This window comes from Saprolegnia diclina, assembly GCF_000281045.1.
Source record: "Saprolegnia diclina VS20 unplaced genomic scaffold supercont1.6, whole genome shotgun sequence".
NCBI classification, from domain to species: domain Eukaryota; phylum Oomycota; class Saprolegniomycetes; order Saprolegniales; family Saprolegniaceae; genus Saprolegnia; species Saprolegnia diclina.
The window spans coordinates 630595-653018 of NW_008246073.1; the positions used below are offsets into that span (position 1 = coordinate 630595).

General features: G+C 59.4%; 11 protein-coding genes across 11 annotated transcripts; 5 read left to right on the top strand and 6 right to left on the bottom strand.

Annotated features, from left to right (window-relative positions):
- Positions 1-125: 125 nt before the first annotated feature.
- SDRG_02713 (hypothetical protein) lies at positions 126-959 on the bottom strand (the record flags this gene model as incomplete). Its single annotated transcript, XM_008608310.1, has 2 exons — positions 126-179; positions 306-959. 2 exons carry the CDS (start codon positions 957-959, stop codon positions 126-128), a joined length of 708 nt encoding a protein of 235 aa, XP_008606532.1.
- A 411-nt stretch (positions 960-1370) lies between these two features.
- SDRG_02714 (hypothetical protein) lies at positions 1371-3785 on the top strand (the record flags this gene model as incomplete). The annotated part of the gene is made up of 2 exons (XM_008608311.1): positions 1371-2133; positions 2176-3785. 2 exons carry the CDS (start codon positions 1371-1373, stop codon positions 3759-3761), a joined length of 2349 nt encoding a protein of 782 aa, XP_008606533.1. The 3' UTR covers positions 3762-3785.
- A 534-nt stretch (positions 3786-4319) lies between these two features.
- SDRG_02715 (hypothetical protein) lies at positions 4320-6613 on the top strand. The gene is made up of 13 exons (XM_008608312.1): positions 4320-4383; positions 4433-4510; positions 4557-4645; positions 4692-4809; positions 4863-5012; positions 5055-5143; positions 5195-5432; positions 5481-5619; positions 5671-5799; positions 5850-5991; positions 6040-6264; positions 6314-6440; positions 6485-6613. Exons 1-12 carry the CDS (start codon positions 4363-4365, stop codon positions 6381-6383), a joined length of 1488 nt encoding a protein of 495 aa, XP_008606534.1. The 5' UTR covers positions 4320-4362; the 3' UTR covers positions 6384-6440; positions 6485-6613.
- On the bottom strand, positions 6556-8027 carry SDRG_02716 (hypothetical protein; the record flags this gene model as incomplete). Its single annotated transcript, XM_008608313.1, has 1 exon — positions 6556-8027. A coding segment is annotated over one exon (1403 nt), but the record flags the coding sequence as incomplete, so codon positions are not given.
- A 546-nt stretch (positions 8028-8573) lies between these two features.
- SDRG_02717 (hypothetical protein) lies at positions 8574-9553 on the top strand. Its single transcript, XM_008608314.1, has 5 exons — positions 8574-8868; positions 8910-8978; positions 9028-9087; positions 9145-9233; positions 9283-9553. Exons 1-5 carry the CDS (start codon positions 8579-8581, stop codon positions 9378-9380), a joined length of 606 nt encoding a protein of 201 aa, XP_008606536.1. The 5' UTR covers positions 8574-8578; the 3' UTR covers positions 9381-9553.
- Positions 9554-9677: 124 nt separating this feature from the next.
- Positions 9678-11079, bottom strand: SDRG_02718 (serine/threonine protein kinase). Its single transcript, XM_008608315.1, has 2 exons — positions 10887-11079; positions 9678-10829 (listed from the first exon to the last, which is right to left on the bottom strand). The coding sequence occupies exons 1-2, from the start codon at positions 10971-10973 to the stop codon at positions 9762-9764; spliced, it is 1155 nt and encodes a 384-aa protein (XP_008606537.1). The 5' UTR covers positions 10974-11079; the 3' UTR covers positions 9678-9761.
- Positions 11080-11117: 38 nt separating this feature from the next.
- SDRG_02719 (hypothetical protein) lies at positions 11118-11505 on the top strand. Its single transcript, XM_008608316.1, has 2 exons — positions 11118-11258; positions 11303-11505. The coding sequence occupies exons 1-2, from the start codon at positions 11130-11132 to the stop codon at positions 11393-11395; spliced, it is 222 nt and encodes a 73-aa protein (XP_008606538.1). The 5' UTR covers positions 11118-11129; the 3' UTR covers positions 11396-11505.
- SDRG_02720 (hypothetical protein) lies at positions 11435-14212 on the bottom strand (the record flags this gene model as incomplete). The annotated part of the gene is made up of 3 exons (XM_008608317.1): positions 11435-12523; positions 12569-13275; positions 13321-14212. The coding sequence occupies 3 exons, from the start codon at positions 14210-14212 to the stop codon at positions 11435-11437; spliced, it is 2688 nt and encodes an 895-aa protein (XP_008606539.1).
- Positions 14213-14684: 472 nt separating this feature from the next.
- On the top strand, positions 14685-17410 carry SDRG_02721 (hypothetical protein). Its single transcript, XM_008608318.1, has 13 exons — positions 14685-14737; positions 14784-14894; positions 14950-15028; positions 15076-15129; positions 15174-15273; positions 15317-15371; positions 15417-15448; positions 15499-15538; positions 15588-15887; positions 15932-16273; positions 16316-16714; positions 16763-16850; positions 16898-17410. Exons 1-13 carry the CDS (start codon positions 14696-14698, stop codon positions 17185-17187), a joined length of 1932 nt encoding a protein of 643 aa, XP_008606540.1. The 5' UTR covers positions 14685-14695; the 3' UTR covers positions 17188-17410.
- Positions 17359-19764, bottom strand: SDRG_02722 (TKL/DRK protein kinase). The gene is made up of 7 exons (XM_008608319.1): positions 19413-19764; positions 19286-19363; positions 19168-19230; positions 19051-19119; positions 18933-19004; positions 18814-18885; positions 17359-18761 (listed from the first exon to the last, which is right to left on the bottom strand). The coding sequence occupies exons 1-7, from the start codon at positions 19700-19702 to the stop codon at positions 17411-17413; spliced, it is 1995 nt and encodes a 664-aa protein (XP_008606541.1). The 5' UTR covers positions 19703-19764; the 3' UTR covers positions 17359-17410.
- A 344-nt stretch (positions 19765-20108) lies between these two features.
- On the bottom strand, positions 20109-22117 carry SDRG_02723 (TKL/LISK protein kinase). The gene is made up of 3 exons (XM_008608320.1): positions 21730-22117; positions 20490-21681; positions 20109-20440 (listed from the first exon to the last, which is right to left on the bottom strand). The coding sequence occupies exons 1-3, from the start codon at positions 22050-22052 to the stop codon at positions 20189-20191; spliced, it is 1767 nt and encodes a 588-aa protein (XP_008606542.1). The 5' UTR covers positions 22053-22117; the 3' UTR covers positions 20109-20188.
- Positions 22118-22424: the final 307 nt, after the last annotated feature.

The window sequence follows — 22424 nt, forward strand, 5'->3', positions numbered from 1 at the left end:
CATCTCATCTCGGACAAAGAGCGTCGGCGCAAACTCCCCGTACCCTTGAAAAAGGCGTTGAAGTGCGCTCGTATCGATGGGGCGACCACTTGGTGTGGCGAGGAGATCGTGCGCGTCCTTGTCGGTTAAGGGGACTCCGAGCTCCGTGGTCCAGGGCCATGTCGACCACGGCGGGTGGCCTACAGTGTCGACTCGGCATGAAAACCAAGAACACATCGATGAGGCACACTATTACCTTGCATGGCCGAGTTCGGTTTGGCAAACCAAGTGTCCGCTGCACCCAGCGTGCGTGCAACATCGAGTACGTGTCGCAACGACAGCTCGAGCACCGTTTGCGTCGGCGCGACAAATGCCACGAGCTCATCACCGGGCGGCGGTGCGACGAGTGCGATCGGTAGAGCCAGGTCCGAAAGGTCGAGCGGCGCGTTGCCGGCTTGGAAGAAGCGGTGCAAGACCACTTCCGTGACTTCACGAACCATGCGTAGCGGGGCCGTCTCTAACGGTTGGTTGTGGAACGGTCGGAGCGCGTAAGCAGCGATCGTGACCTCGTGCAGCGTCGCCTCGGTGACCGAGATGTACACTGGTGCGTCGCGGCCGGTTGTCACGCTGAGCGAGCCGCCGGCCGCGTCGGACCACGTGCACTTGGTGACAACACCATACGCCCACCGCCGGTCGTCGTGGGGAAGTGCAAGACAGACGTACGACCAAATGTACGTTTGAACGCCCGAGTCGGCTTCGTTCTTTGTGACGCGCTCCAAGCCGAGAGTCTCGAGTTCCGCGGACGAGAAGAGCTTGAAGTTGAGCGTATGTGGCTTGCGTAGCCAAGTCTTGATCGTGCGCCCAGACAACACGGGCGTGACGCGCGTCGTGTCTCCCTTGCACTCGGCAGTGACATAGATGGGATGGGGCGCGTCGAAAATGTGCGTCGTCCACAACTCGTAGCGCACCTCGGTCGCCATGCGCAAGATCGCAAATACGCGTTTTGCACGGCAGTCTTTTTAATCCATATTTATATTTTCCTGAAGATAACAATACTAAATCACTGTTTGGTTTGCTCATCGTCGAATTATTAATCTGAAATCCTGTGACAAATGAAATCTCGTCATTTTGTTTTCATTACACTTTGCATTTTGTATGGGATACGTAGTCCAAGTCTATTGTGGCGTCTTCAACTCACAACCAACTCGATGACGTCATCATGCCTTGATGGCTGCGGCAATTGTCCGGCTGCCACGTCACCAAGATCTCGCTGCTGGGACGCGGGCAGCGACGCGGGAGGGATACGGAACACTTTATACCGTTAGTCTCGATACATCAACCGCAACACGCCAGAAATCCCGTTGACCAAGTACCAGATTCGATTTGGCACCATGGCGTACAAGAGCCTCACGACAGTCGCACCCTTTTACGCGCTAAAGCCCCAATTCTGCATTTGGGACAAAGTCTACGTCAAGTGTTCGCCACTGGATCTCCCGCCCAACTCTATCTCCATGCGATCGTGGCTCGTGACGCCCGTGCTCTCGGGCCGCAATCGCGAGCCGGCACGCAAAACATTTCTTGCGACTATAAGCTTCCAGAAATCGGAAAATGATATGACCAAGGAGTACCGTCCGTTTGCCACGAGCCAGGAGCAGGCCGAGTCGGGCGTCGGGACCTACCTCGGGACGTACATTTGCTTTGCCCACGAGGGCAAGTGGGCCTACGGTCTCGTAGTCGACTGCGTCTGGTCGACTTTGAGTGGCTACAACCTTTTGGCCAAGACGTGTCGCGGCAATTGCTATGTCCCAGTCAGTGATGCTACCTTGTGCGCGCTGACAGCCGCGGGCTACGCGCTGCGTCCGTTTGACGACCTTCTCGTCTCGTCGCATTCCGTGGCCGATGTCAAGACAGCGACGGAGGCGGTCGCACTCCACTTTCTAACCCGAGACCGTCATGCGCCGCTCGACTTTTCGCAGCTGGAGTTGCCTTGCGCCCCAACGACTCCGCCCTCGGGTAGCACGCTTCTTCCTTGCGTGCTTCGTTTCGGGCTCGGCGAGATGGCTGTGGACCGCGTACTGGACCAAGTGCACGCTTACTACACCCAATACAAGAAGCACATCAATGTACTTGCAGGGGGCAATTACAACTCGGACAGTAAGAGGAGTTGCGTTCCCGCATATCTCACGTTGCACTTAGACATGCCAACCAACCTGCCATCGATGGCCTCTGTCGTGCCATACTACGAAGGCACCGTTTTGGCCAACGTCGACGCTCCCGACCTTTGCGCGATCCAAGCTGGCGCCACCGCCGACACGAGTGCGCTCCATCGCCTCTTTGATGGGTTTGGCGACTGTCCCTTGCTCGTCTACGTGCGCAAGGAGATGCGAATGGTGTGGGATCTCTTGCTGGCCAACGTTTTGTCCACAAAGGCGTCGACGAGCCTCGAGGCCGCCGCCCTGCGCGCTGTTCAAAGCCATGTCATCACGCTCCACAGCCCGTGGCGCCTGCCAAACGCCGCGATCGTGCGTCGTGCAGTGCTAGTAGGCTCGCCAGGTGTCGGCAAGTCGGTGCTCCTCGTCCTCTTTTGCGCTTACCTTGCGGTCCACCACGACTACTACGTCTTTCTCTCGCGCGCAATTCCCGGTGAACCCTCCTCTCCCGACGCCATCGTTTGCTTCCGCGGCCGCCACGTCACCAAGCAAACCGACCACTTGCGCCAAGAAATACTTGCGGTCTTTGACGCGTTCAAGCGCGAGGCCGTCGCTCGAGGCAAGCAGCTTTTCGTTGTCGGCGACGGGTACAGCCAAGTCGACATTGACACGGTGGCGCCATTGGCGAGCATCTTTGGGCCTAGCGACCTGCTCTCGGCCGCTTCGTACAAGACGCACGACACGCGATTGGTCGTGACAGTGCCGGCGTGGACCAAGGAGACCCTCGAAAAGGTGGCCTCCGAAAACGACCTCTGTCAACGGACGCTGGACGAGCGCCACGCAGTGTCTGGTGGCGATGTGCGCACGTTTATCGCGGCACCCAATGTCGCGCCACCAAGCGCAACGCTCGAGGCGATCGAAGGCCTCGTACGTGGCAGCGCGCTAGCCATGTCTGTGGATGCGCTGCAGCACGTGTACATTGCCGACACGGCTATCTACAAGCACTATGTGGACGCGATCTACCGCCGGACGATCGCCGACACGACGTTTGTCCAGCAGTGTTTGGTCGCCGAGGCGTCGATGCCGACATTTGCGTCGGTGGTGCAGTGGGCCGAACGATCGGAGCACGTCGAGCTCTGCACATCGCTTCAATCTGCGTTTGTGCATGCGCTGGCGCGCAATCGCAAGCTCCAGCTTTGCATCGAACACAAGACGTCGGTGAAGCGCTTTGCTGTGGACGCCGAGTGGTTGATCGTGGCGGCACCGGTCTCGGAGCCGGACGGTCTGGCATATCTCAGTGGTGACTTGAGCGACAAGACGTACTGGTACCCCGGGCACGCGGTGTGCCCCGGCGTCGATGCAATCCTTGTCCACAGTGGGTGGGTGTACTACCTCCCGACGAGAACAACGAGTCGTCCGATTCCGGCCTTCGAGTCGTTTGCACTGGCGAGCGTCCAAGCAGCCATCACGTCCAACACGACGCTGGCCACGTACGAGCACGCTGATGTGCTGCTCTTGCAGTCGCCAGCCAAGTGGTCGGGTCAGCTTGAAGGCAAGGTCGTTGCGACCCTGGGGGCTAAAACATCGGGACGACGCGTCGCGAATCGGGGACATGCGTGTACCCTTCACTAAACCTAACAAGATTGCAATTTGAGCTGTCAACCTTTTTTAAGATAGAGGGGGGTCGCATAATCGAATGAGAAGAATTGCTTGTCAGCGCACGTTAGAACGAGGTGACATCTATGAGCGAGCATCTTGCCTTTCGACTGCTCCAGAGGAAAGAAGACAGAGTATATCCCTGACTGTCGCCTCGATAAGCGAGATGCCTGCGCAGAGGAAGACCCGCATCTGGTCCAGAACAGAGTCAGCAAGAACGCTGTTTGCACCGAAAGTTTGTACTACGTCAAGTGTGTATTACCGCAGCTATGCTAATGCAGCAGTCACCACCATTTCTTGCCGCGAAGCCAGAGCGTCGCCCATCTTCAAAGAGGCACACCATCCAAGTTGCTGATTCTTCGAATGCCTCGCCCTTGACTCTTGGTCTCGTTTCGTAGTCGCAAGCGATCATCAGTATTATTTGCAAGGTCGTCGCACATCTCGAGGTTGCAGTAGCCAATGCAGACAACTCTGACGAGAAGTGTTTGTGGGTCGAATAAACAACACACATATTCTTGTTTTGGTTTGATGGCCCAATTACCCCGATAGCGTTAAAATTAGACAAGTGTCGTTGACGATGCGGAATGCCAAGGCCTCGGTGCGCCCGTCGTCATCCCGTCTCGCTCAGCGTCGTTGTCTGCGCGTAGATCCAGGTGTGCGCACAGTCGCTCCAAGCACGCTTTGCGCTGCGAAAGATGCTCATGCGCGGCCAAGATCTCTCGCACGTACGCCCAATCGCCCGCCGATGCACCGAGGACGATGTTGAAATAGCAACAAATGGAGTTTGTCGTCAAGTACCTCCAGCAAGAGACATCAATCCACCGGTTGGGATGGTGGCAGCTCTTGACGCACACAGAAAAGTTCCAGCCTCGGCTTGTTTCGTCGCTCGAATTCTTATTGGCGTAGGCTCGCGCTGGCGCAAGAAGTGACCTTGAAGACGATCGAGAAAGGCAAGCGCGTCACGATCCTCACCCGCGCCAACAACGAAGCTAACGTCGTCTTACGCGGCCGCGCCGAGTGCTTCGTACTGCAGACAGCGTGTCATGACGATGTATGCTAGCGCCTTGTTTGATGTAGCTGCTCGAGTCGCAGCAGTTCAAGCCGGTCATCAACAACGATGGATTTGTCTTTGGCAATCTCAAGATCACAAACACCACGTACTCAGACGCTAACCCCGCGGGGTGGGCCGCCGAGGCACCGGAAATGCATCTCTGCCCATACCAAAAGGTGTTCGCCTGATCACGTATTGCATGTATGAGCTACGCATAGGTGGTGCTGGTGGGGCCCGCCGACTACTTGATCGTCACGGCCAACTTCACCATCAACGGCGCTGTGCAAAAAGTGGCCAACGTGACCAAGTGAATTCCATGCACAAAAAGACACTCGTCCGACGTTTTTGTTGCAACTAGAAACCACGGCCTCGCTCGCTACGGCTTGGACGCCCTATCGCCCTTTGCCCGGCTCCACACCTACGACGCGGGCTGCCACATTGTCCGCCAAGGCGACGCCAAGTCGTACCTCTACTTTATCACGTCGGGGGCGTGCAAAGCTTCGTACAAGGACCCGTCGGTGGTTGACGGACCGGACGACCGGTCGTTTGCGCTCGCCAATGCCAACGGCGTCGACGTCGCGCTACTGGGTCCGCAGGTACCCTACTTGTCTCGCGTGACTATGCACTCTTTTTGCGTGCTGTAGTCGTACATTGGGGACATTGCCTGTCTCTTTGACTTGCCCGAACCCGTCACCGTGACTTGTCTCTCGGACGTCGACGTGGTCTACTTCAACTTGCAAGAGCTCTACGACGTGCTGAAAACCTCGGACGACTTGAAGCGACGTGCGGTCGTGCCGCCCTAACGTTTCGTTGATGTCGATTTCACATGCTTAGGGCTTGTCGTCGTTGCTCACCAGACGCTCGCCTTTGTTCTCGAACGCATGGGCTTCCTTCTCGGCGACAAATGGACGACAGAGTCGCCAAGCTTTAATGAGCTCCAAACGTTCTTGAGCCATCACACCTGTACCGGATCTGGACACTTGCACTAGGGTTGATGATAATGGTGATGCTAGTGCCTTACTTGCCGCCGTACGAAGACGAGGCAAAAAGACCATTAAGTGCAGCCAAGAGCAGCGGCAACAACAACCGGAGCGAGACGCCGAGCGCACTGGACACGACGCCGCGTTCGGCGATGCTGGCGCAATTCCAGCACGTGTACGCGAATGCCAAGCTCGTCGTCGTTGGCACTGTTTTGCTGCGTAGCAACATGGCAGCGGTCGAGCCCATTGAGCCGACGCGCGATATGCTCGTGGCCATGCACAGCATGCACTCGACGTTCCGGACCAAGTCGTTGGCGTCGCACGGGTACGCCTTGGTGCACCCATCAGCGCCCGCCATCCACAGCAGCGAACTCCCTCTCAAGACTGCCCAGCACAAAGCGCATTTTTTGTTTCCAACCATGACCAAGCAGCGCCAGTACCACGGGCGGTACGTTCTCTCTGTCCACAACAATATACGATCTGTGATGCGCGTGTAGGACGCTGCCGCTAATTGAAAAGTGCCAAAGCCTCGAGACCCTGTACTTGCATACACCAGCCAAGTTATGAAATGAACCCTCGGTTGTCTCCAGAACCAGACTTGAAGTCTTGCAGCCACATCTGAAGGTTGATTCAGATCCAGAACGATAGATGTACCCACACGGCCCTAGCCACTGGTCAAGGTCCTTGGCCCACGGACTCAGGGAAGGACGTGCAATGTGGGACTTTGGCCGGACACTGGTGTCGATGTACAATACATGTTGGTTTAAGTTATAAAATAAAATGCACGTGAAGACTGTTGTGTCTTGGCTCAGAGATCCATGCATGAAAACGCTTGGGTCTCGTCGGCCAGCGCGTGTTGCTCTTCGGGGTGCTCGACCCAATATAGCCGCCAGAAAATGCGCGATGCCATCGCAATGGCAGCGTCCGCGAGCTCCGTCGAGTGCAGTGCCTTCCAGCGCGTCGCCTGCAGTTGGCGGACCAGTGCAGACCGGAGTACTTGGCGCGCGATTGGGTTGGCCACCAGCGCCGCGTCGATCCAGGCCACCCGGCGTGCTTGCACACGGCGCTTGAGCTCGACGAGCGCGTGTTTGCGGAAACGAGCTCGCGTCTGGTACCGACGGACGGCCACCACAAGCGCTGAGATCGAAGCCTCGTGACGCGTCGTGAGTTGACGCATCTTGGCCTCCAGCACGGCTTTGGGCCAGTTGAATGCTGCGCCGCAAAAGCAGTTGACCGAGTCGCACCCGTCGCCCTTGACGAGCGGAAGCGCGCAGCTCGGACAGGCGACAATGTCGTGAACGCGGCTGAGGGCGCCCGCGACACACTCGCTGCCATGGTGGTGACCCGCAGTTTGGCACGCAAAGCACACGTCGACAGAGCAGCAGAGCGTCTGAATGAACGGGTTGTGCTGCACGAGGCGTAGGAAGAGCGCACCCTGACGCTCTTTGTCCGCCGTGCACCGCAGCAGCTTGCGCTTGACGTCAATAGCGTCCTGACCGCTAAAGGTGGTGTCCACAAACGCGACAAGATCCGCAACCGAGGCTTCGTGCTCGCAGAAACGTTGATGGGCGTCGAGGAGCGCCGGTAGGTGCATCTCGAGCGCCGCTGGCAGCTCCAACGGATCCGACGACGGCGTCGGCAACTGGCTGTGATCCGAGTGGCACGACGGACACTTCATCGTGCATGCGCCTGCAACTTTTCGGTCATACAAGGCAAGGCTCTCCACGATGCTCGCCTTGGCTGCTTGCTTGGCGGCGATCCAGCTGGCGGCTGCGTCGCTTTCGGGATCATGAGCCTCAACACTGGATTCGGTCCGTGTCTCGTCCAGCGCAGAAGAACTCGCATCGTTGAAGAGTGCATCGAGTTGCAACTGAAAGCGGACGGTGCTCATGGGCGTAACACACACAGGACACGGCAGCTTGGTCAAGACACCAAAGATCGCGTCGCGCGCTCGGACGTCCAAGAAGCCAGCGATACATGTGGGACACAGGCGCGCCGGGCAGTCGACGCGACAGATGCGAGCGACGAGGCTTGTGCAGTCGACGTCGTCCATGCATACGTCGCAGACAGCCGTGTCGGGCACCGACACTGGCGTGGACGGGCCCGACGTTCCGTCCGTCGAAGCCGACGAAGCGCAGTCGATCTCAAGGTTCTTGACGCTCAGCGTCAGCACATTCTCATCTTCAAGGCAAGCACGTGCGTCCATCATCTCCAAATCTGGAATGCTGCCGCGCTCCGGCGCCACAAATATGGAAAGTTCCTGTGAATGATGGTTGCTAAAGGCGTGTTCCTCGTTCTGCCACGTCATGCGAGAGAGTGCTGGTCGTATATCCAAACTGGTGGCGATGGTGTCTTCGACGTTTGCTCACTCTTCAAGAGAGAGAGACGTACCTTCAGGGTGCTACCATGGGTGATGGAAGAGCCTCATGTGCGTCGTTGCACTAGTACAGTATACGTTTGGGCAAGCGAAGACGATGAAGAAATGACCAACGAGCTCACTTTTCTAATTGCGCAGCAGCTACAGCTCTATCCGAAGCAGGGAATAGGACAACAGAGTATACGCTAGCTGTATCTTCATTGTCGTCTCCTGTGGAAGGCTGGCTGGCATACTGTCGAGTCCAACTCAGAACTATGCGATTGAGAGTCGAAGCTGCGTGTCGGTAAATCAAGTGTAGCCGGAAATTCAACGACCGTAGGATGGACATGAACGACTCAGCGGCGCTATAATTAGCTGCGGCTCGCGTGGCAGTTGGCAATTAGCAATGGACTTTGAAGACTTGTTGAACGAAGTCGAGTCGGCCGTGCGCGGCACGGGCACGCCCGTGAAGCCAACGACAGCGTCGTCGTATACATCCTCCAAGCCATTGTCTACGTACTCATCCTCGTCGACCTCTTCGACGGTGAGTGCTCCCAAGCCAGCACCGACGTCGTCTTCCAAGAGCCGCATGCAATCGGACCTCGATGACCTGCTCGACCTTGTCGCCGAGCCCGAGGTCGCGACTTCCGCCAAGAAGGCGGCGCCGAGAGAGTTCCAATCAGGCAGCTCGAAAAAGTAGCGGACGCCGCTTGTTTTGGACTCAGCGTACAAAGTAGATGCACGAACGTCGCGCTCGCCGGCACAGCACTCAAGCACGGCCAGCACGTGAGCGCGGTCAACGCTGCGTACTACTGCCAGTGCTCTCCGAATCGGAAACGCAGTCTCTTTTGGTAGTGCGTGCTCCAACCTGCGCTGCAACGACTGCGACTTTACCGTCGTTCAGTTCACCAACACGTACCTACTACTACAGCATCACTTCGATCGCTGACGATCGTATCGTCGCTGCTTTAGGCGATGGCACGCATCCGCCGACTACATGTTTTTCCGAGAAAACGTGCCCAACGAAGCCAAGCTCCGAGCGAAAATGGAGCCCTCGTCCGGTACCGATAGACGCCATTGACACCAAAAGCAGCAAGCGCACGTGCGTAGGATGCATTGCGTACGCCTGCCAGTGCAAGTGGCTCAGCGTCTCGGACAAAACGACGCCCGAGCGCGAGCGTGTCAAGTGGTGCTGCGCCGGCCACTAGCAACCCAAACCTCGAAAGTCAGAAGACCCTGAATATACATAATTCCGAGACTAGAACCATATAGCAATGGACCGAGTCGCGACCTACGGGGTTTGCTTCCATCGGAAATCAACGTTGGGCCACCTCAACTCGGTCGTGTGTTCGCCCCATTCAAGTATCCTAAAAGAATCCAGTACCTCCATTATTCGCGCGGAAAAGGTCAACGATCACCCCGCCCAGCTTGCTCTGCGACCGAGCAACTTCCCACGTTCCTCATCCTAGCACGCTGCCCCTAGTATCTTCCTACTCACTTCATGGCTCGCATGACCATTGAGCGAGGTTACTTGGAACAAAGTCTCATTCATCACTCGACACCATGTACGTCACAAAAGAGAATACAGTCTACAACAACAAGGGCGTGGACCCGGACCGCGTCCAGGACCCATAGCGCATGTACGGGTGCTCGAGAAGCGTGTCGGCCGTCGGCCGCGCGGCCGCGTCGACGACGAGCATGTCCTGTACAAAGAGGCGGAGCGCGCGCGACACGTGGCGGTACGCGTGCCCGTCGAGCGTCGCTGCGATCGCGCGTCGACGGGGGCAATAGCTCATGCGCGGCGGCGTGTCCGCGATCAGAATGTGCAGCAGGACGCCGAGGCTGTAAATGTCTGCAGGCGTACCGTACGGGCGCCGGAGCTTGACCTCGGGCGCCATAAAGTCTTCGGTGCCCGACCGGTCGTGCAACGGACCAAGAAAAATGCGCTCGGCGAGGCCAAAGTCTGCGAGCTTGGCCGACTCCAGATCATCTGGGTGCAGGAGCAGGACATTGGCGGGCTTGATGTCGCGATGCACAACGCCGTTCGCATGGCAATGTTGCAGCGCTCGAAGAAGGCCGCTTGCAAGTGCGTGAATCTCACGTTCGTGCAGCCGTCGCTGACGCATTCGGTCGGCAAGCGAGCCGCCGGGGACGTACTCGAGGCAGATGCGGACCGAGGGTCCGTGCACAAAGCACTCGTACGCGCGGACAACATTGTCGTGGTGGAGGCGCTTCAAGAGCGTGTACTCCTTCATGGCCTCGCGCCTCTCTGCGAGCGAGAGGTTGTCCATGATCTTAACGGCGACGGGTCGCCGGGACGACCGGTGCGTCGCCAGCACAACCGTGCCAAAGCTGCCTTTGCCGACGACAGCGCCGAGCTCGTAGGAATCGTGTATCGTGTATGACTTCTCGCACGGGGCCGGCGGCGGCGGAACGACGTAGGCAGGTCGGTCGCTCTCGGTGTCGAGGGTGCTTTGGTCGCCCGTCGACCCGACGAGCGTCGGCTTTGTCACCTCTCTGTACGGCGCCGCGGCGGGGCGCCGCCGCCGGTGCATTGTCGGGTGCGCCGCATACGCAAGCACTGTGACGCCTGCGACGACAGCTAGCCACGGCGTCGCGGCGAGGAGCCAGCCCACTGCCTTCATCCTGTGTCCGAGCTAGTCACTTGGTCAATGACGGCGCTCTGCAGATGAGCACAGTTGCCACGAACCCACCCGGTTGACGATCGACCTGATCGGAATTTCGCCGCAGAGTCCACGCGCACTGTATCGCGCGTATGCGTGTATGATGGACGCACCCATCCGCGGCGATGACCGCTGCGCCGCCGCCTTGAGCGCAAGGACGCGCGCCGGCCGCGCGGCCAGCGTATCTTTGGCGTGCTTCGCCGGTATCTCCGGATAGCGCCGGATAACCGAGTGGCACGACCAACCGAACAAACCGAATTGCACGCGTCAAAAATGGGCAAGTCGTGCCGGGACATGGCGGAGCAGCTCCGCGACTGCATGTTCGAGATGGAGTGCATGAGCGACGGCAAGCGAACGCTCAAGACGTGCCTCAAGCTCGACGAGTACAAGCACGAGTGCAAGGTAAACCAATGGCAACGACCATGGGCTCATCATGCGCACGCTAGGAATACCGCTACGCGTACTTTGAGTGCAAGCGTGGCCAGATCGACATGCGCCAGCGCATCCGCGGGCCCAAGGGCGGCGCGTCGCAGGACTAACGTGCATTGACAGCGATAGAATAGAGACCGTGCCTTTGGTTAAATAAGCGCCCGTTCCTCGGACGTCTGCGAGCTCGACTGCTTCGTCTCGCGCGCGTCCTCCAGCAACGCTCTCTCGACGCGGTCGAGGTTCGAGAAGATCTGCTCTCGTAGCGTCGCCTCGTCATGGAACACATCCACTTGGTTGGCCGGCGCCGTCAGCCGCCGTCCGGCCGGCGCCACTGCGATGGCCTCGGTGGTCATCGGCTTGACGGCCTCGGTCGGCGCAACAGTGTCGGCTTGTTGGATCACCGTGTACCGTCGCTTGTGGTGGCGAATCGATCCGTCGAGGTCGGTGACCATGAGGTCGCCTGCAACCCTGGTCGCCGACGGCACTTCATCGACGCGCTGCATCGCCTGCCCACGGCTGGGCAGCATCGTATGGCGCGTCACCGCTTTCGGGTAGCGAGTTGACGCTGGCGTTTCTTGCGTCGCCGTTGTCATGAGGCGCACGGCCTTTGTGAGTTTCTCAATCGACTGCTCCATCTTGTTGATGCGGGACGTGACGTCGTGGAGGCATGTGGTCGCGTCATATAGCATTCGCAGCGCAGCTTTGTCCGTGCCCATGCCATGGCGGTCGCCTGTCGAGTGCTGGGGCAGATGGGTCGGACGGTGCACGGAAGGTGCGGCGACAGGGGCCGCCGCGGGCCGGTGGCTCGTGGTCTTGGCCATATCGGGCTTGACCGCGTCGTTCTTGTACTTCTCCATGATGAGCGACTCGAGCTTTTGGCGGTCGTCCTTGTGGCGCGCAATGATTTGGCGAAACCCTGTCCGGTGCAAGACGCAGAGCACACAAAACGTCTTGGCGCGCACACACGCCGTGCGCCGGCAGTCCATGAGCAGCGCGATTTCGCCAAAGTAGTCGCCGACCGTGATGAGCTTGATCACGCGCTTGTCTCGACACGGCGGGTTGGCTTCGATGAGCACTTCGCACTCGCCGCGCTGCACGAAAAACATTTCAAAGCCGGTCTCGCCAATGTTGATGATAAAGTCCTCGGGCATGTAGACACGCGTCTCGAGCTGGAGCACGATCTCCTGGACGACTTCGGGACTGCACTCTTGCATGAGGGGTACACTGCGGATCATTTTCTAGTCGCATTCCAAAATATATAAATGAAAAAGCGGGGAATCTACCGCGTTCAAGTAGAGCATGATTTCGCGCTGGAGGTTGGTCGAGAGCTCCGACACAAATGGCGCCGACCGGCCATCCAATGTGTGGTACTGCTGCCAGAGGTACGTGTAGTAGAGGTGCACGCGCTGCTGGACTTCCTGTGGCAGCCCGAGGTGCTGCATCGACTCGTATACGTCCTCCATCTTTTCGCGGTACTTGGTTGAATTTGCGTAGAGACTCGAGACGACGATCGCAACGTCACCGTAAACAGTCGCCATGGCCACCGAGCCCGCGATCGACACAAACGTGAGGAAGATCATTTCGTTGAGCGACGTCGGCAGAATGTCTTGGCCAAGGAGCGCCATCATGCAGTTGTAGTAGCATCGGGCGTACGTGTAGTGGAGGCTCGTCGGGTCAAAGTGGAGGTCGCCCCACCCGCCTGGCGCAGACGCGATCGCGTACCAGATACAGGCGCAGATGTGGTCCATGTACATCACAATCAGAATCAAGCGCACGAGACGCGTGAGGACCGACCCGGTCGAGAACTCGAGCCACCACCAGAGCGGACCGTCCGTCTTGAGCGCCTTGGCCAGTCGAAGAATCCCAAGCACGCGCGGAATGCGTGCGGCTTTGAGGAGCACCGCGTCCTGGACATCGGCCATGCGTATGTGCAGTAGCGTCTCAATCCAGTCGATGGGAATCGCCGCCAGCAGATCCAAAAGCAGCCAACCTACATGGCATGAACAGTAGAAATATCACATGTCGGGCATCTTACTTGACGCATAGTGGCACGCGATGCGGGACCGCGATCGAACGAGATACTTGTCCTTGGCCGAAATGCTGCTCGAGTACTTGAGCGTGAGCGTGCGCTGCTCGTCCCGCGGGTCGTGCTCGTAGTAGGCAATGTTGAAGGTGACGAGCACGTCAAGCGCAAACAAGACATCGACAACGTAATGGAAGGTCTGCCACGGCGTGCCGCGCAGATCCGGGCCGATTCCGATCGTGAAGGGAATGTACACGGCTTCGTACAAGAGCAGCAAGAGGATGAGCGAGTGCCACGCCTTGAGTAGCGCAGCGCCTGGATGGATGACGTCCCACAAGGCCGCGTTTGAGAACGAAGGGCTTGTCGAGCGCCGCCGAAAGCTCGGACGCTTTGTCTGCCGCAAGTTGAATATGCCGATCATCTCTTGATGCGCTTTCATTTCTTCGGAGCGGCGAATGAGCGACTGTCGACGGCCAATCTGCAGCGTCAGGCTGCCACGACCGAGAAACACCGAGCTCGCGCGCTTCCAACGCTTGCTCTTGAGCGAGTCGCCGACTGTCGGCTGGAGCGACTTGCGGCTCGCAAGGTGCCAAAGCCGCCGCTCAGTGTTCTTGGACTTCAACTTGACTTGGGTCACGCGATCGCGGACCGTTAACGCCCGGCGAAGGGTCTGCGTTGGCATGTCGGGAAGCATGGGGCCGTCAATCGTGCGGCGCGGGGCCATGGGAAGCACGCGCTGGCTCTTGTAGAAGCCGGAGAGGCGAGCCATCGACGAGCCCGACGAAAGGCCGGCTTGCGCAAAGCCAGACAACCGGGCGCTGAACGACGGTCGATGCGGCATGGACGCGTACCGTGATTGGTCGTCACGGTCGCTCCCGGTCAGCGGCTTTCGGCTCGAAAGCATTCGCGGCAAAATCCGAGTGTCCGTTACCGTAGATAACGCTTTTGGCGCGTGCACGATCGAGGCTCCTGACTACAGACGAAAGAGACCCAAATACCTTCGTAGCACCTTGGCTTTTTGCTCGGGAGCCATAACCACTAACAGCCACAGTGTGCAACACAATGCAAATCGCGATCTGGCATACCAACGCTGTAAACTCGTCAAACACAACTTCGCAAGGGCCACTACAGTCACTCAAGTGTCCTTCTCAAGTACTAGTACATCTGTTGGAGTCAAAAGTAAACACAGTGAAGCAATTGTATCTGAGTAAATAGCTAGTATCGTTGAGCCTCGTCAAGCCGATGCACACACTCGGAATGCCAGAACGCAATCATTCCTGTGGATGCAGGCGAAATGGCGTGCCACGTAATCGAGACCCGATTGGTCCATTACCTCGCTGTTTTACACCAATGGCCGTGGGTGTTGCATTTCAGAGTTTGACGCAGGATGCAGTTCCGCGATCTGGCCGCCGTCTTCCGGCGCATCGAGGCAAGAGCCATTGGCCTCTGCACGTGCCAGCTCACGCACCGCGTAGGCCAAGAACTCGCGCGACGCCAGCATTACCGAGCTAGCGGCGACCTTCCGTGCGCTGCGCGCTTCGCACCCGGCGCAGCTGCCCCGAGCTTTGTACCTCGCGACGTCACAGGTGTGAGGCTCTTCCGCATTAGCGTGCCCATAGAAGTTGCTTCCTCCACGTGTAGCTGGCACCGACACATGCCGGCGTGGAGCTCCGGTTCCGCGACAAATCGTTCGCGCCAGTCCTCACCGCGGCGTTTGCCTGTGCGCCATGTCGACGGACGCGTCACGCTTACTACTCTCCATCGTAGCGCCGACTAAGGCGCTAAGTCAAGACGACGTTTTCACCTTGTACAAGCAGACAGGTTTGGTAGAACGCAGTCCAGCAGATCCTCATCGCCCTTGGTAGGCGACTATGGCACGGCCGTCGACGAGCTCTTGGTCAGCGCGCGCTTCGACTTGCACGAAGATAGCGCGAGTGCGCCCATGACCATCGACTCTGTCTTCGAGTACATCTTGACTCTCTCGATGGATGTGTCACTCAAGATCTAGGCAATTGACGCTCTTGTCCACTCAAGTCGGGAAAGGCTCAACCGCGCGCAAGCAGGTAGCATCGCCGACGCGCAAAACACGCCCACTGACTTGTGCGTAGGAGATCGCGACGGCGCTTTTGCGGCAATGTGGGTACGGCCATGTGACGTGGCATGTATTCGACCACCCGAATCTGTGCTCAGGACGCAAGACGAAGCGACGTTTCTCGTTCGCCTCTTGGCTGTGCGCACCGCCTGCAAGAGAAGCGAGGTTTCCTCATGCATGGACTTAGCATCAAAACCTGCGCATCGGCGTTGGCGTCAAGACGGCACTCGCGGCGCTGGCCGACGCTTACGTCGCAACTGGCGACGACACGGACGACCGAAAAGCTGCAACCAAAGAGTGGCTGGCGGCGGTCGTCACGGCCTACTCGCAGCGCCCTAGCTTTGACGACCTCGTTGCCATCATCGACGACTGTTCGGCGAGCGATTCGCTACATGACATGTGCGTTTGCGTCCGCACGCATGCTTCGCCTGTCCCGGGCACACCGCTCCAGACGATGCTCGGGTACCCGGCCGCCTCGCTCGCCGAGGTTTTACTGCCATCTTCGCTTCCTCAAGTCTCACAAAGGGGTAGATTGTCGAGCGCATGGCCAAACTCCCAAATGCGATGGCGGCGTGCGAGTTCAAGTACGACGGCGCGCGGCTGCAGGTGCACATCGCAGCGAACGGCGACATGGCCATCTTTAGCCGCAACATGGAGCGCATTCCGAGCGAGCACAAGTACCTGCGCACGCTGCGCCGCTCGTTGCGACTGGCGTCCGGCGTCTCGTCGCTGATTCTCGAAGGCGAGATGGTCGCGATCGACAGCAGCACTGGCAAGCTCCAGCCGTTCCAGACGCTGCAGACAAAGGACGCCGAAGACATGTGCTTCTTTGCCTTTGATTGCCTCTACCACAACGGCACGTCGCTCGTGCAGGTACGTGGCGAGATACTTGCGAGCGGAAACGACGTAATCTAGGCGCCTCTGGAAGACCGCCGGTCGCTTCTCCACCAGTCGCTTGTGCCGCAGCCTGGCAGCGTCGAGTTTGTCAAGGCGTACGATGTGAATATGGCGACGCCGTCGGCCATCGCGGACGTTCGGCGCGTGCTGCAAGACGCCATTGACGCCGACTGCGAAGGGCTCATGGTCAAGTCGCTCGGCGAAAGCTACAAGGCGGGCGCCCGCACGCACACGTGGCTCAAAGTCAAGGGCGATTACCTCTCGGGTGACGACGCGGGCGGTGGCAGCGCCGGCATCTTCTTGCCCGACTCGCTCGACCTCGTGCCGATTGCGGCGTACCACGGAAAAGGCCGGCGCGCCAACGTCTACGGCTCGTTCCTCCTCGCATGCTTCAACCCTTCCCTCGGGACTTTCGAGGTGCATTAACCCATCATCATTTACTCACAGCCTGTTGTACTATGATAGACGGTCGGCAAGGTGGGCTCGGGCTTCACCGATGCGCAACTCGCCGAGATCTCGGACCGCCTGCGACCGACCACCCTCGTCAACAAGCGTACGTGGTTGTGAACAACTTGAACAAGGTGGCGACGGTCTGTGTAGCGACCGCGTATCGCGCGAGTGAGCTGAAGTCGGTGCAGCCCGACGTATGGATCCCGCCCAATGACGTCTGGGAGATCCGCGCCGCGCAGCTCACGCAGTCCAGCCGATACCTCGCCGGAGCGCAGGAGGGCGCCAAGGGCCTCGGTGTCCGCTTCCCCCGGTTTTTACGCCCGCGCCCCGACAAGCGCCCCGAAAACGCCACCACGAGTGACCAGCTCGTCGAACTCTACGAAGCCTCCGTGTCATCAAGTCGCTCCGCAACCCCCGACGACGCTGAGTCTTTGACGTAACATTCGGCAAACAAAGCACCGCGTTTACCCAAGTCAAAAGGGCTTGCGGTCCCATGATTCGTAGTTGCACGTTGGTGCTACGTTGTCGCATCCACGAACGGTCTTGGTGTACGTACTCGCCCCATGCTCGGCTCGTTCAAGTGTCTTTACATATGAAATTCACAAGACTAGTATCTAGTCACAACTCTCTAACATTCTTCCATTTACGGGCTTGGACTATCGACTAATGAGGTGCGCTTTCGTAACTACTTCGGAGGCGCCTGCAGACGTCGGCGGCCGTCGGGCGGTCGCGCGGTGCATAACTTAGACACTCTGCAATCAGCTGCGTCCACGCCGGCGGCACATCGTCGCCCAGTGTGTGTGGCGGCACGCGCGGCGTTCCTGGTGCCATGTACATGTCGTAGACGTAGCCGTCGGCCGCGACGGGCCCGACAGCGTGGAGCAGCGGAGCATACGGTCGTTGCCGAGTGAGCACTTCGCCCAAGATGACGCCCAGCGCATAGATGGCCGCGGCTTCGTTGTCCATATCGTCTCGTCGCGACTCGGTCGTCAGCCGTTGGGACGCGATTTCAGGCGCCAAAAACGCGAGGCGGCCGGTGCCAAATGACAGCTGCACGGACGTCGCGTCGAGGTCGTCAAGACACGTGACGATGTTGAGCTTGCACGTGAGGGCTTCGTTGACAAGGATCCGGTCGGTGCTCCAGACGTCAAAAGCCGCGCCGAGGACAAAGCCCGTGGCTTGGAGGTACGCGACGCCGTCGGCGATCTCGAGGCACATGCGCTGCGCTTGGTGCGGCGTCAGCGGCGACCGCTCGACGTGCAAGAACGACGAGAGCGTCCCGTGCTCCATGTGTTCAAAGACCGCGCAGAGCGAGATGCCCGAGAGCTTGGACGCGCCGAGAAGCTCAACGACGTGTTCGTGCTTGAGGAGCGAGAGCGCCGCGACACGCTGCACAAAGCGCTTGGCCACGTCCGGGCGGTCGCGGTGGTCGAGGCGCCGAATCATGACGCGCTCGCCGTCAAAGCTGCCCGAGAGACCGCCGGGGATCGGGCACGCCGACCGCGACAGCCGCAGCTCGTCCTGTGACAAGAGGCGATAGCATCGGTCCGACTCGGTGTGGAACGGCGTCGAGTCTTCGCCAATCTCGGTGAGCGGCGAAATGAGGTCGCCGGGCTTGAGCGTATCGGTCGCGACCATCATGGGCGTGTTGTGCGACAGGAAAAGGTGGTTGTCGTCCACGTTCGTCATGTACGCGGGGTGGTCGAGGTCTTCTAGCACCGAGTCCGCATCGTCCTTGGCGTTACGCTGACGGATGATGATCATGGCAATGATGACCGCGAGGCCGGCGCCGCCGACACCGGCAAGCAGCGCCATCTGCCAGCTCGAGACGGACGACGACGACGACGATGTCGCCGGTACAACGTCGCGCGCCGCCGACGACGTGAGCCCGGGCGTTCCGGATGCGACGGCCGCGTCCGGGCCCTTGCCGTCTAATGTGATGAGCATCGCATTGTACTTGGCGAGCTGCGCGGTGGTGAGCGCAAAGGGCTCGATGGGGTTCCCCGTCAAGTCACTACGACACAAAAAGTCGTTGATTCGAGTCGATGATTGCCAGGACTGTGTACATGGTGACAGTCGAGGTGGGTAGGTCGAGGAGCTGCAGTGGGAATTGCTTGAGGTTGTTGTTATGCAGGTCGCTACCCAAACGTCTGAGCTAGTACAAGCGCACGTCCATGCAGCGTACATCTTTGTGATCTTGGTGAGCGCGGCGACGTTGAGCGTAGGAAGGACGCTGAGGCCACAGCCTGTGATTTGCCTGCAGTACGTAGAGTGAGTGCAGGAAGGCGTCCGAGGTGACGTACAAGTGCGTCAAATTTGCAAAGCGTGAAAAGTCCAATGTCGACGACGGCAGCGTGCACTTGGTGAGAATGCTAGCACATAGACATTAGCACCGACAGACGCGTCCGTCGTCGTCGTACAGGGTGGTGAGCGGTAGCGCGTCGGCCACCGTAGCAGGTCCCAGTGTAAGCGACTCGAGCGTCCTAGCACCAACAGCATGACGTGAGCTGGCGACACGATCGACCATCAATTACGCACAGGGAGACGAGGCCCTTGACGTTGGCGATGCTGTCCAAGCCAAAAGTCGAGAGGCCGGACGCTGACGCGCTGATTTTGCTACACAAGCATGAGCTCTCTATTTCGTTGCTCGAGCACTGGACCGTACAGGTTCTTGACATCGTTCACCGGGTCTACGTCCTTGAACGCACCAAAGCTCGTGATGCTGGCCGTGATGGACGTGGACGCGGGCGCATTCGAGGACGTGATTTCTGGTGTTAGCGCCGTCGTCACAATGACATTCATCGTTGGGCGCATGAGCGCGCATTGGGCCGGCTCGCACGCAATGCACCACGTGGCGCCCGCTTGGTTGAGCATGCCCGAGCAGGCGGCGGTCGCTCGGACGGCGGCAATGGCGGCGGCGACGAGCCAGCACGCCGCATTCGGGAAGGACGCCATCCGTGACAATGGTCAAGTCGGTCGCGTGTCGGGCAGCGCGCCACCTGCTGCAAACATCCAGCGCATCCATCTATAATGTTTCCATAGTGAAACGTCGATTCGAACCAGTTACTTACTCTGTTCGTCAAAGCCAGCTGCTGCTGGGAGAGGTCCACTGCATGACACAGCGATCGGTCGCCGAGCTGCGAGCATAGCACTATACACGCAACATCCGCAGTCGACCTTTGAAGAATAAGATCGTATAGCGCCGGCGCTCGGACGCTTCCTCATTTACAGGACGTTTCGATCCCCGTTCCTAGACATGCAGTCGACTTGACCATGTCGTGAGCATGGCACCGACTTGCATGACAAGCTGTGTTCTGGCCAACCCGCCTGTATATCAAACTACATGCACCGATGGCTCTTTGCCTGGAGCTCCTCGAGCTACACGAACCATTGTATGTGATGGCAAAGACAAAGCTGGCGCCGTCGACGGCTCATAGGTAATTACTCTTTCATGCCACCAAACTCGCCGGCGACGGTGCTTGCCGTCGGTCGCTTGGCCGGGTTGACGTCCAAGCACGCAAAGACGACCGATTGGAAGAAGCTCGGGCACGCGGCGAGCGTCGGGTCTTCTTCGTACGCGCGCGCGTGCAGCCACGTCTTCGTCGGGCGCGACCCCATGGCGATCTCGCAGCAAATGACGCCAAACGCATACATATCAGCAGCGTCGGTTCGGTGGCTTTGCTCGCTCAGCACCTGCGCCACGCCGAATATGATACACGAGCTCATCGAATGTTGTGCATACCTCGGGGGCTTCCCAGGGCATGCCGCGCCACGCAAACCCATCGTCGTCGTCGTCCGACTCGTCGACGCTCATGTCGACGTAGTCCAAAATGTTGAGTTTGCACTTGCGGTCGGCGTCGAGGAGGACGCGGCTGCTCGTGAGGCAGACAGCGCGCGGCCAGACTGCGTGCGCATGGGCAAATTCGAGGCCCGCAGCGATCTGGTAGCAGAGCCGGAGCTTCTCGGGCCACAGGAGCGGGTGCGAGAGAAGCACGTTGGCGAGGGTTCCGCCGGGCATCGCTTCGACAAGCGTCGACACTTCGCCGTTCTCGGTCGTGTTGGCCACGATCGAGAGCACTCGCTGCACGTGCGGGTGGCGCCAACCGGCGAGCTCCTTCACGGACGTGATGTACCGCGACCGCTTCTCGTCGGAAGGCGACCCGAGGCGCTGGACGACGACGGGCGACCCGTCAAGCGTGCCACTCCAAATGCGCCGGCGCGACGGTAGCGGCGCAATGCACTCGACGGCCACAGTAGGTAGCTCGTCCGGACCCAGCGACGACGGGTGGCTGAGCGGTCGGCGCTCTTCGACGCGGCTGAGGCGAATGCCGGGGCTAATCTGCGGTTTGTAGTCGGTCAGTCCAAAGTGCGACCCGGACGCTGACGCTGGACTCAGCGGCTCGTCGGACGCGAGCGGTATCGTGTGGTCGATGTGCGTCTTTCGTGCCCGCTGCAGTCGTCGCACCCCAAACACACAGAGCGCGATGAGCACGGCGGCGCCAAGGACGACTCCGATGATGAGACCTGTGTTGCTACTGCTATCGTTTTCACTGGTAGGCGCGGGTGTCGGCGCTGACGTCGTCGTTGGTAGCAGTGTCGGAGCCAGCGTTGGCGCGGGCGTCGGTTCGGGAATGCTGCACGTCGGCGTTGGCGTCGAGCAGTTGCACACGATCGCTGCGCCCTGGGTGCCCACGACTTGGTTGTTTTGGATGGCGGCGTTGAGGTTGAGGCATACGCTGGGCGTCAAGGATGGTATCGGCTCTTCGAACCGATTGTTCTCAAAGGTGTAGGTGACGGGCGACGTCGACGAGATCGAGTTGCGGAAGAGACTGATGGGAAAGGATGTCATGAGGTTGCTTTTGAACGTCAAGCTGTCCAGCATGTGGTCCAGCGGCGCCGCTGCGTCAAAGTCGATGTGTAGCTTGGTCAGTTGCCTACGCATGGCACCATTATAACATCGCGCAGGACGAGGCTTGGCGTACAGTGTTGCGATCTGCGCGCAGCTCGTCCACACCGAGACGTTGTAGAGGGTCGTGTTGGCCATCGGCGTCGCTGCGGCCGAGGCGGTTGCGTTGTAGATGCCCCACGCGTCGAGGCCAGGCGCCTGCGCAAACCACGCGCAGCTCGTTGCGTTGCCCGTGCCACAGCACGCGCGCATCGCGTCCGGGGCCTGCGAGATGCGCGCGCCCGCACAGAGCGTCTTGAAGGCAGCGACCTCGGTCGATCTCGACCTCGCCCAGCTCGCCCAGCCGGCCGCGATCGAGTTGTCGGGCGTCGTCGGCGCTGGCGCCGTCGTCCGCTGCATGCGTCGCTATACAAACTCCAAGTTGTGGCCGATCAGTTTCACGTCGGCAAATCAGATGCCACTTGATGAGCCAATCATGCGCCCGCGACAAAAGTTTGCAACGCGAGCGGCAAAAATGTGGCCGTCGGCCAGCAGGGCGTCGGCGCCGACGTCGGGGCAGACGCCGGCGCGACCGGCCCGCACAACCTATAACCCTACTCCAACGGCGTCCACCGTCATCGTTGTCGTCGTCGTCGGTGGCGCCGGCGTGGAAGGACCCGAGAAACGCATTCCAACGGTGGTAATATCGGCGCCCACCCAGACGTGCGCAACGTCTCTTACACTGTGCAGTGGTTTTCTTCCGTCCTTCTCCGTACGACAGTAGTATACAGT

Bases quoted from the DNA above. Each gene is read 5' to 3' on its own strand.
- SDRG_02721 (XM_008608318.1), top strand. From the start codon at position 14,696: ATGCAGTTCCGCGATCTGGCCGCCGTCTTCCGGCGCATCGAG. The intron at 14,738-14,783 runs GCAAGAGCCATT...CGCACCGCGTAG, and splicing joins CCGTCTTCCGGCGCATCGAG to GCCAAGAACTCGCGCGACGC. The intron at 15,274-15,316 runs GTACATCTTGAC...CTCAAGATCTAG, and splicing joins ACCATCGACTCTGTCTTCGA to GCAATTGACGCTCTTGTCCA.
- SDRG_02723 (XM_008608320.1), bottom strand. From the start codon at position 22,052: ATGCAGCGGACGACGGCGCCAGCGCCGACGACGCCCGACAACTCGATC. The intron at 21,682-21,729 runs GTACGCCAAGCC...TGCCATGCGTAG, and splicing joins TGCGCGCAGATCGCAACACT to GCAACTGACCAAGCTACACA. The intron at 20,441-20,489 runs GTATGCACAACA...GGCGTGGCGCAG, and splicing joins TGCCCTGGGAAGCCCCCGAG to GTGCTGAGCGAGCAAAGCCA.
- SDRG_02717 (XM_008608314.1), top strand. From the start codon at position 8,579: ATGGACTTTGAAGACTTGTTGAACGAAGTCGAGTCGGCCGTGCGCGGC. The intron at 8,869-8,909 runs GTAGCGGACGCC...CGTACAAAGTAG, and splicing joins CAATCAGGCAGCTCGAAAAA to ATGCACGAACGTCGCGCTCG. The intron at 9,088-9,144 runs GTACCTACTACT...TCGCTGCTTTAG, and splicing joins GTCGTTCAGTTCACCAACAC to GCGATGGCACGCATCCGCCG.
- SDRG_02718 (XM_008608315.1), bottom strand. From the start codon at position 10,973: ATGGGTGCGTCCATCATACACGCATACGCGCGATACAGTGCGCGTGGA. The intron at 10,830-10,886 runs GTGGGTTCGTGG...CCAAGTGACTAG, and splicing joins TCAGGTCGATCGTCAACCGG to CTCGGACACAGGATGAAGGC.
- SDRG_02719 (XM_008608316.1), top strand. From the start codon at position 11,130: ATGGGCAAGTCGTGCCGGGACATGGCGGAGCAGCTCCGCGACTGCATG. The intron at 11,259-11,302 runs GTAAACCAATGG...TGCGCACGCTAG, and splicing joins AGTACAAGCACGAGTGCAAG to GAATACCGCTACGCGTACTT.
- SDRG_02722 (XM_008608319.1), bottom strand. From the start codon at position 19,702: ATGGCGTCCTTCCCGAATGCGGCGTGCTGGCTCGTCGCCGCCGCCATT. The intron at 19,364-19,412 runs GTACGGTCCAGT...ATGCTTGTGTAG, and splicing joins GTGAACGATGTCAAGAACCT to CAAAATCAGCGCGTCAGCGT. The intron at 18,762-18,813 runs GTACACAGTCCT...TTTGTGTCGTAG, and splicing joins CCCACCTCGACTGTCACCAT to TGACTTGACGGGGAACCCCA.
- SDRG_02715 (XM_008608312.1), top strand. From the start codon at position 4,363: ATGCGGAATGCCAAGGCCTCG. The intron at 5,433-5,480 runs GTACCCTACTTG...TGCGTGCTGTAG, and splicing joins TCGCGCTACTGGGTCCGCAG to TCGTACATTGGGGACATTGC. The intron at 5,620-5,670 runs GTGCGGTCGTGC...TCACATGCTTAG, and splicing joins CTCGGACGACTTGAAGCGAC to GGCTTGTCGTCGTTGCTCAC.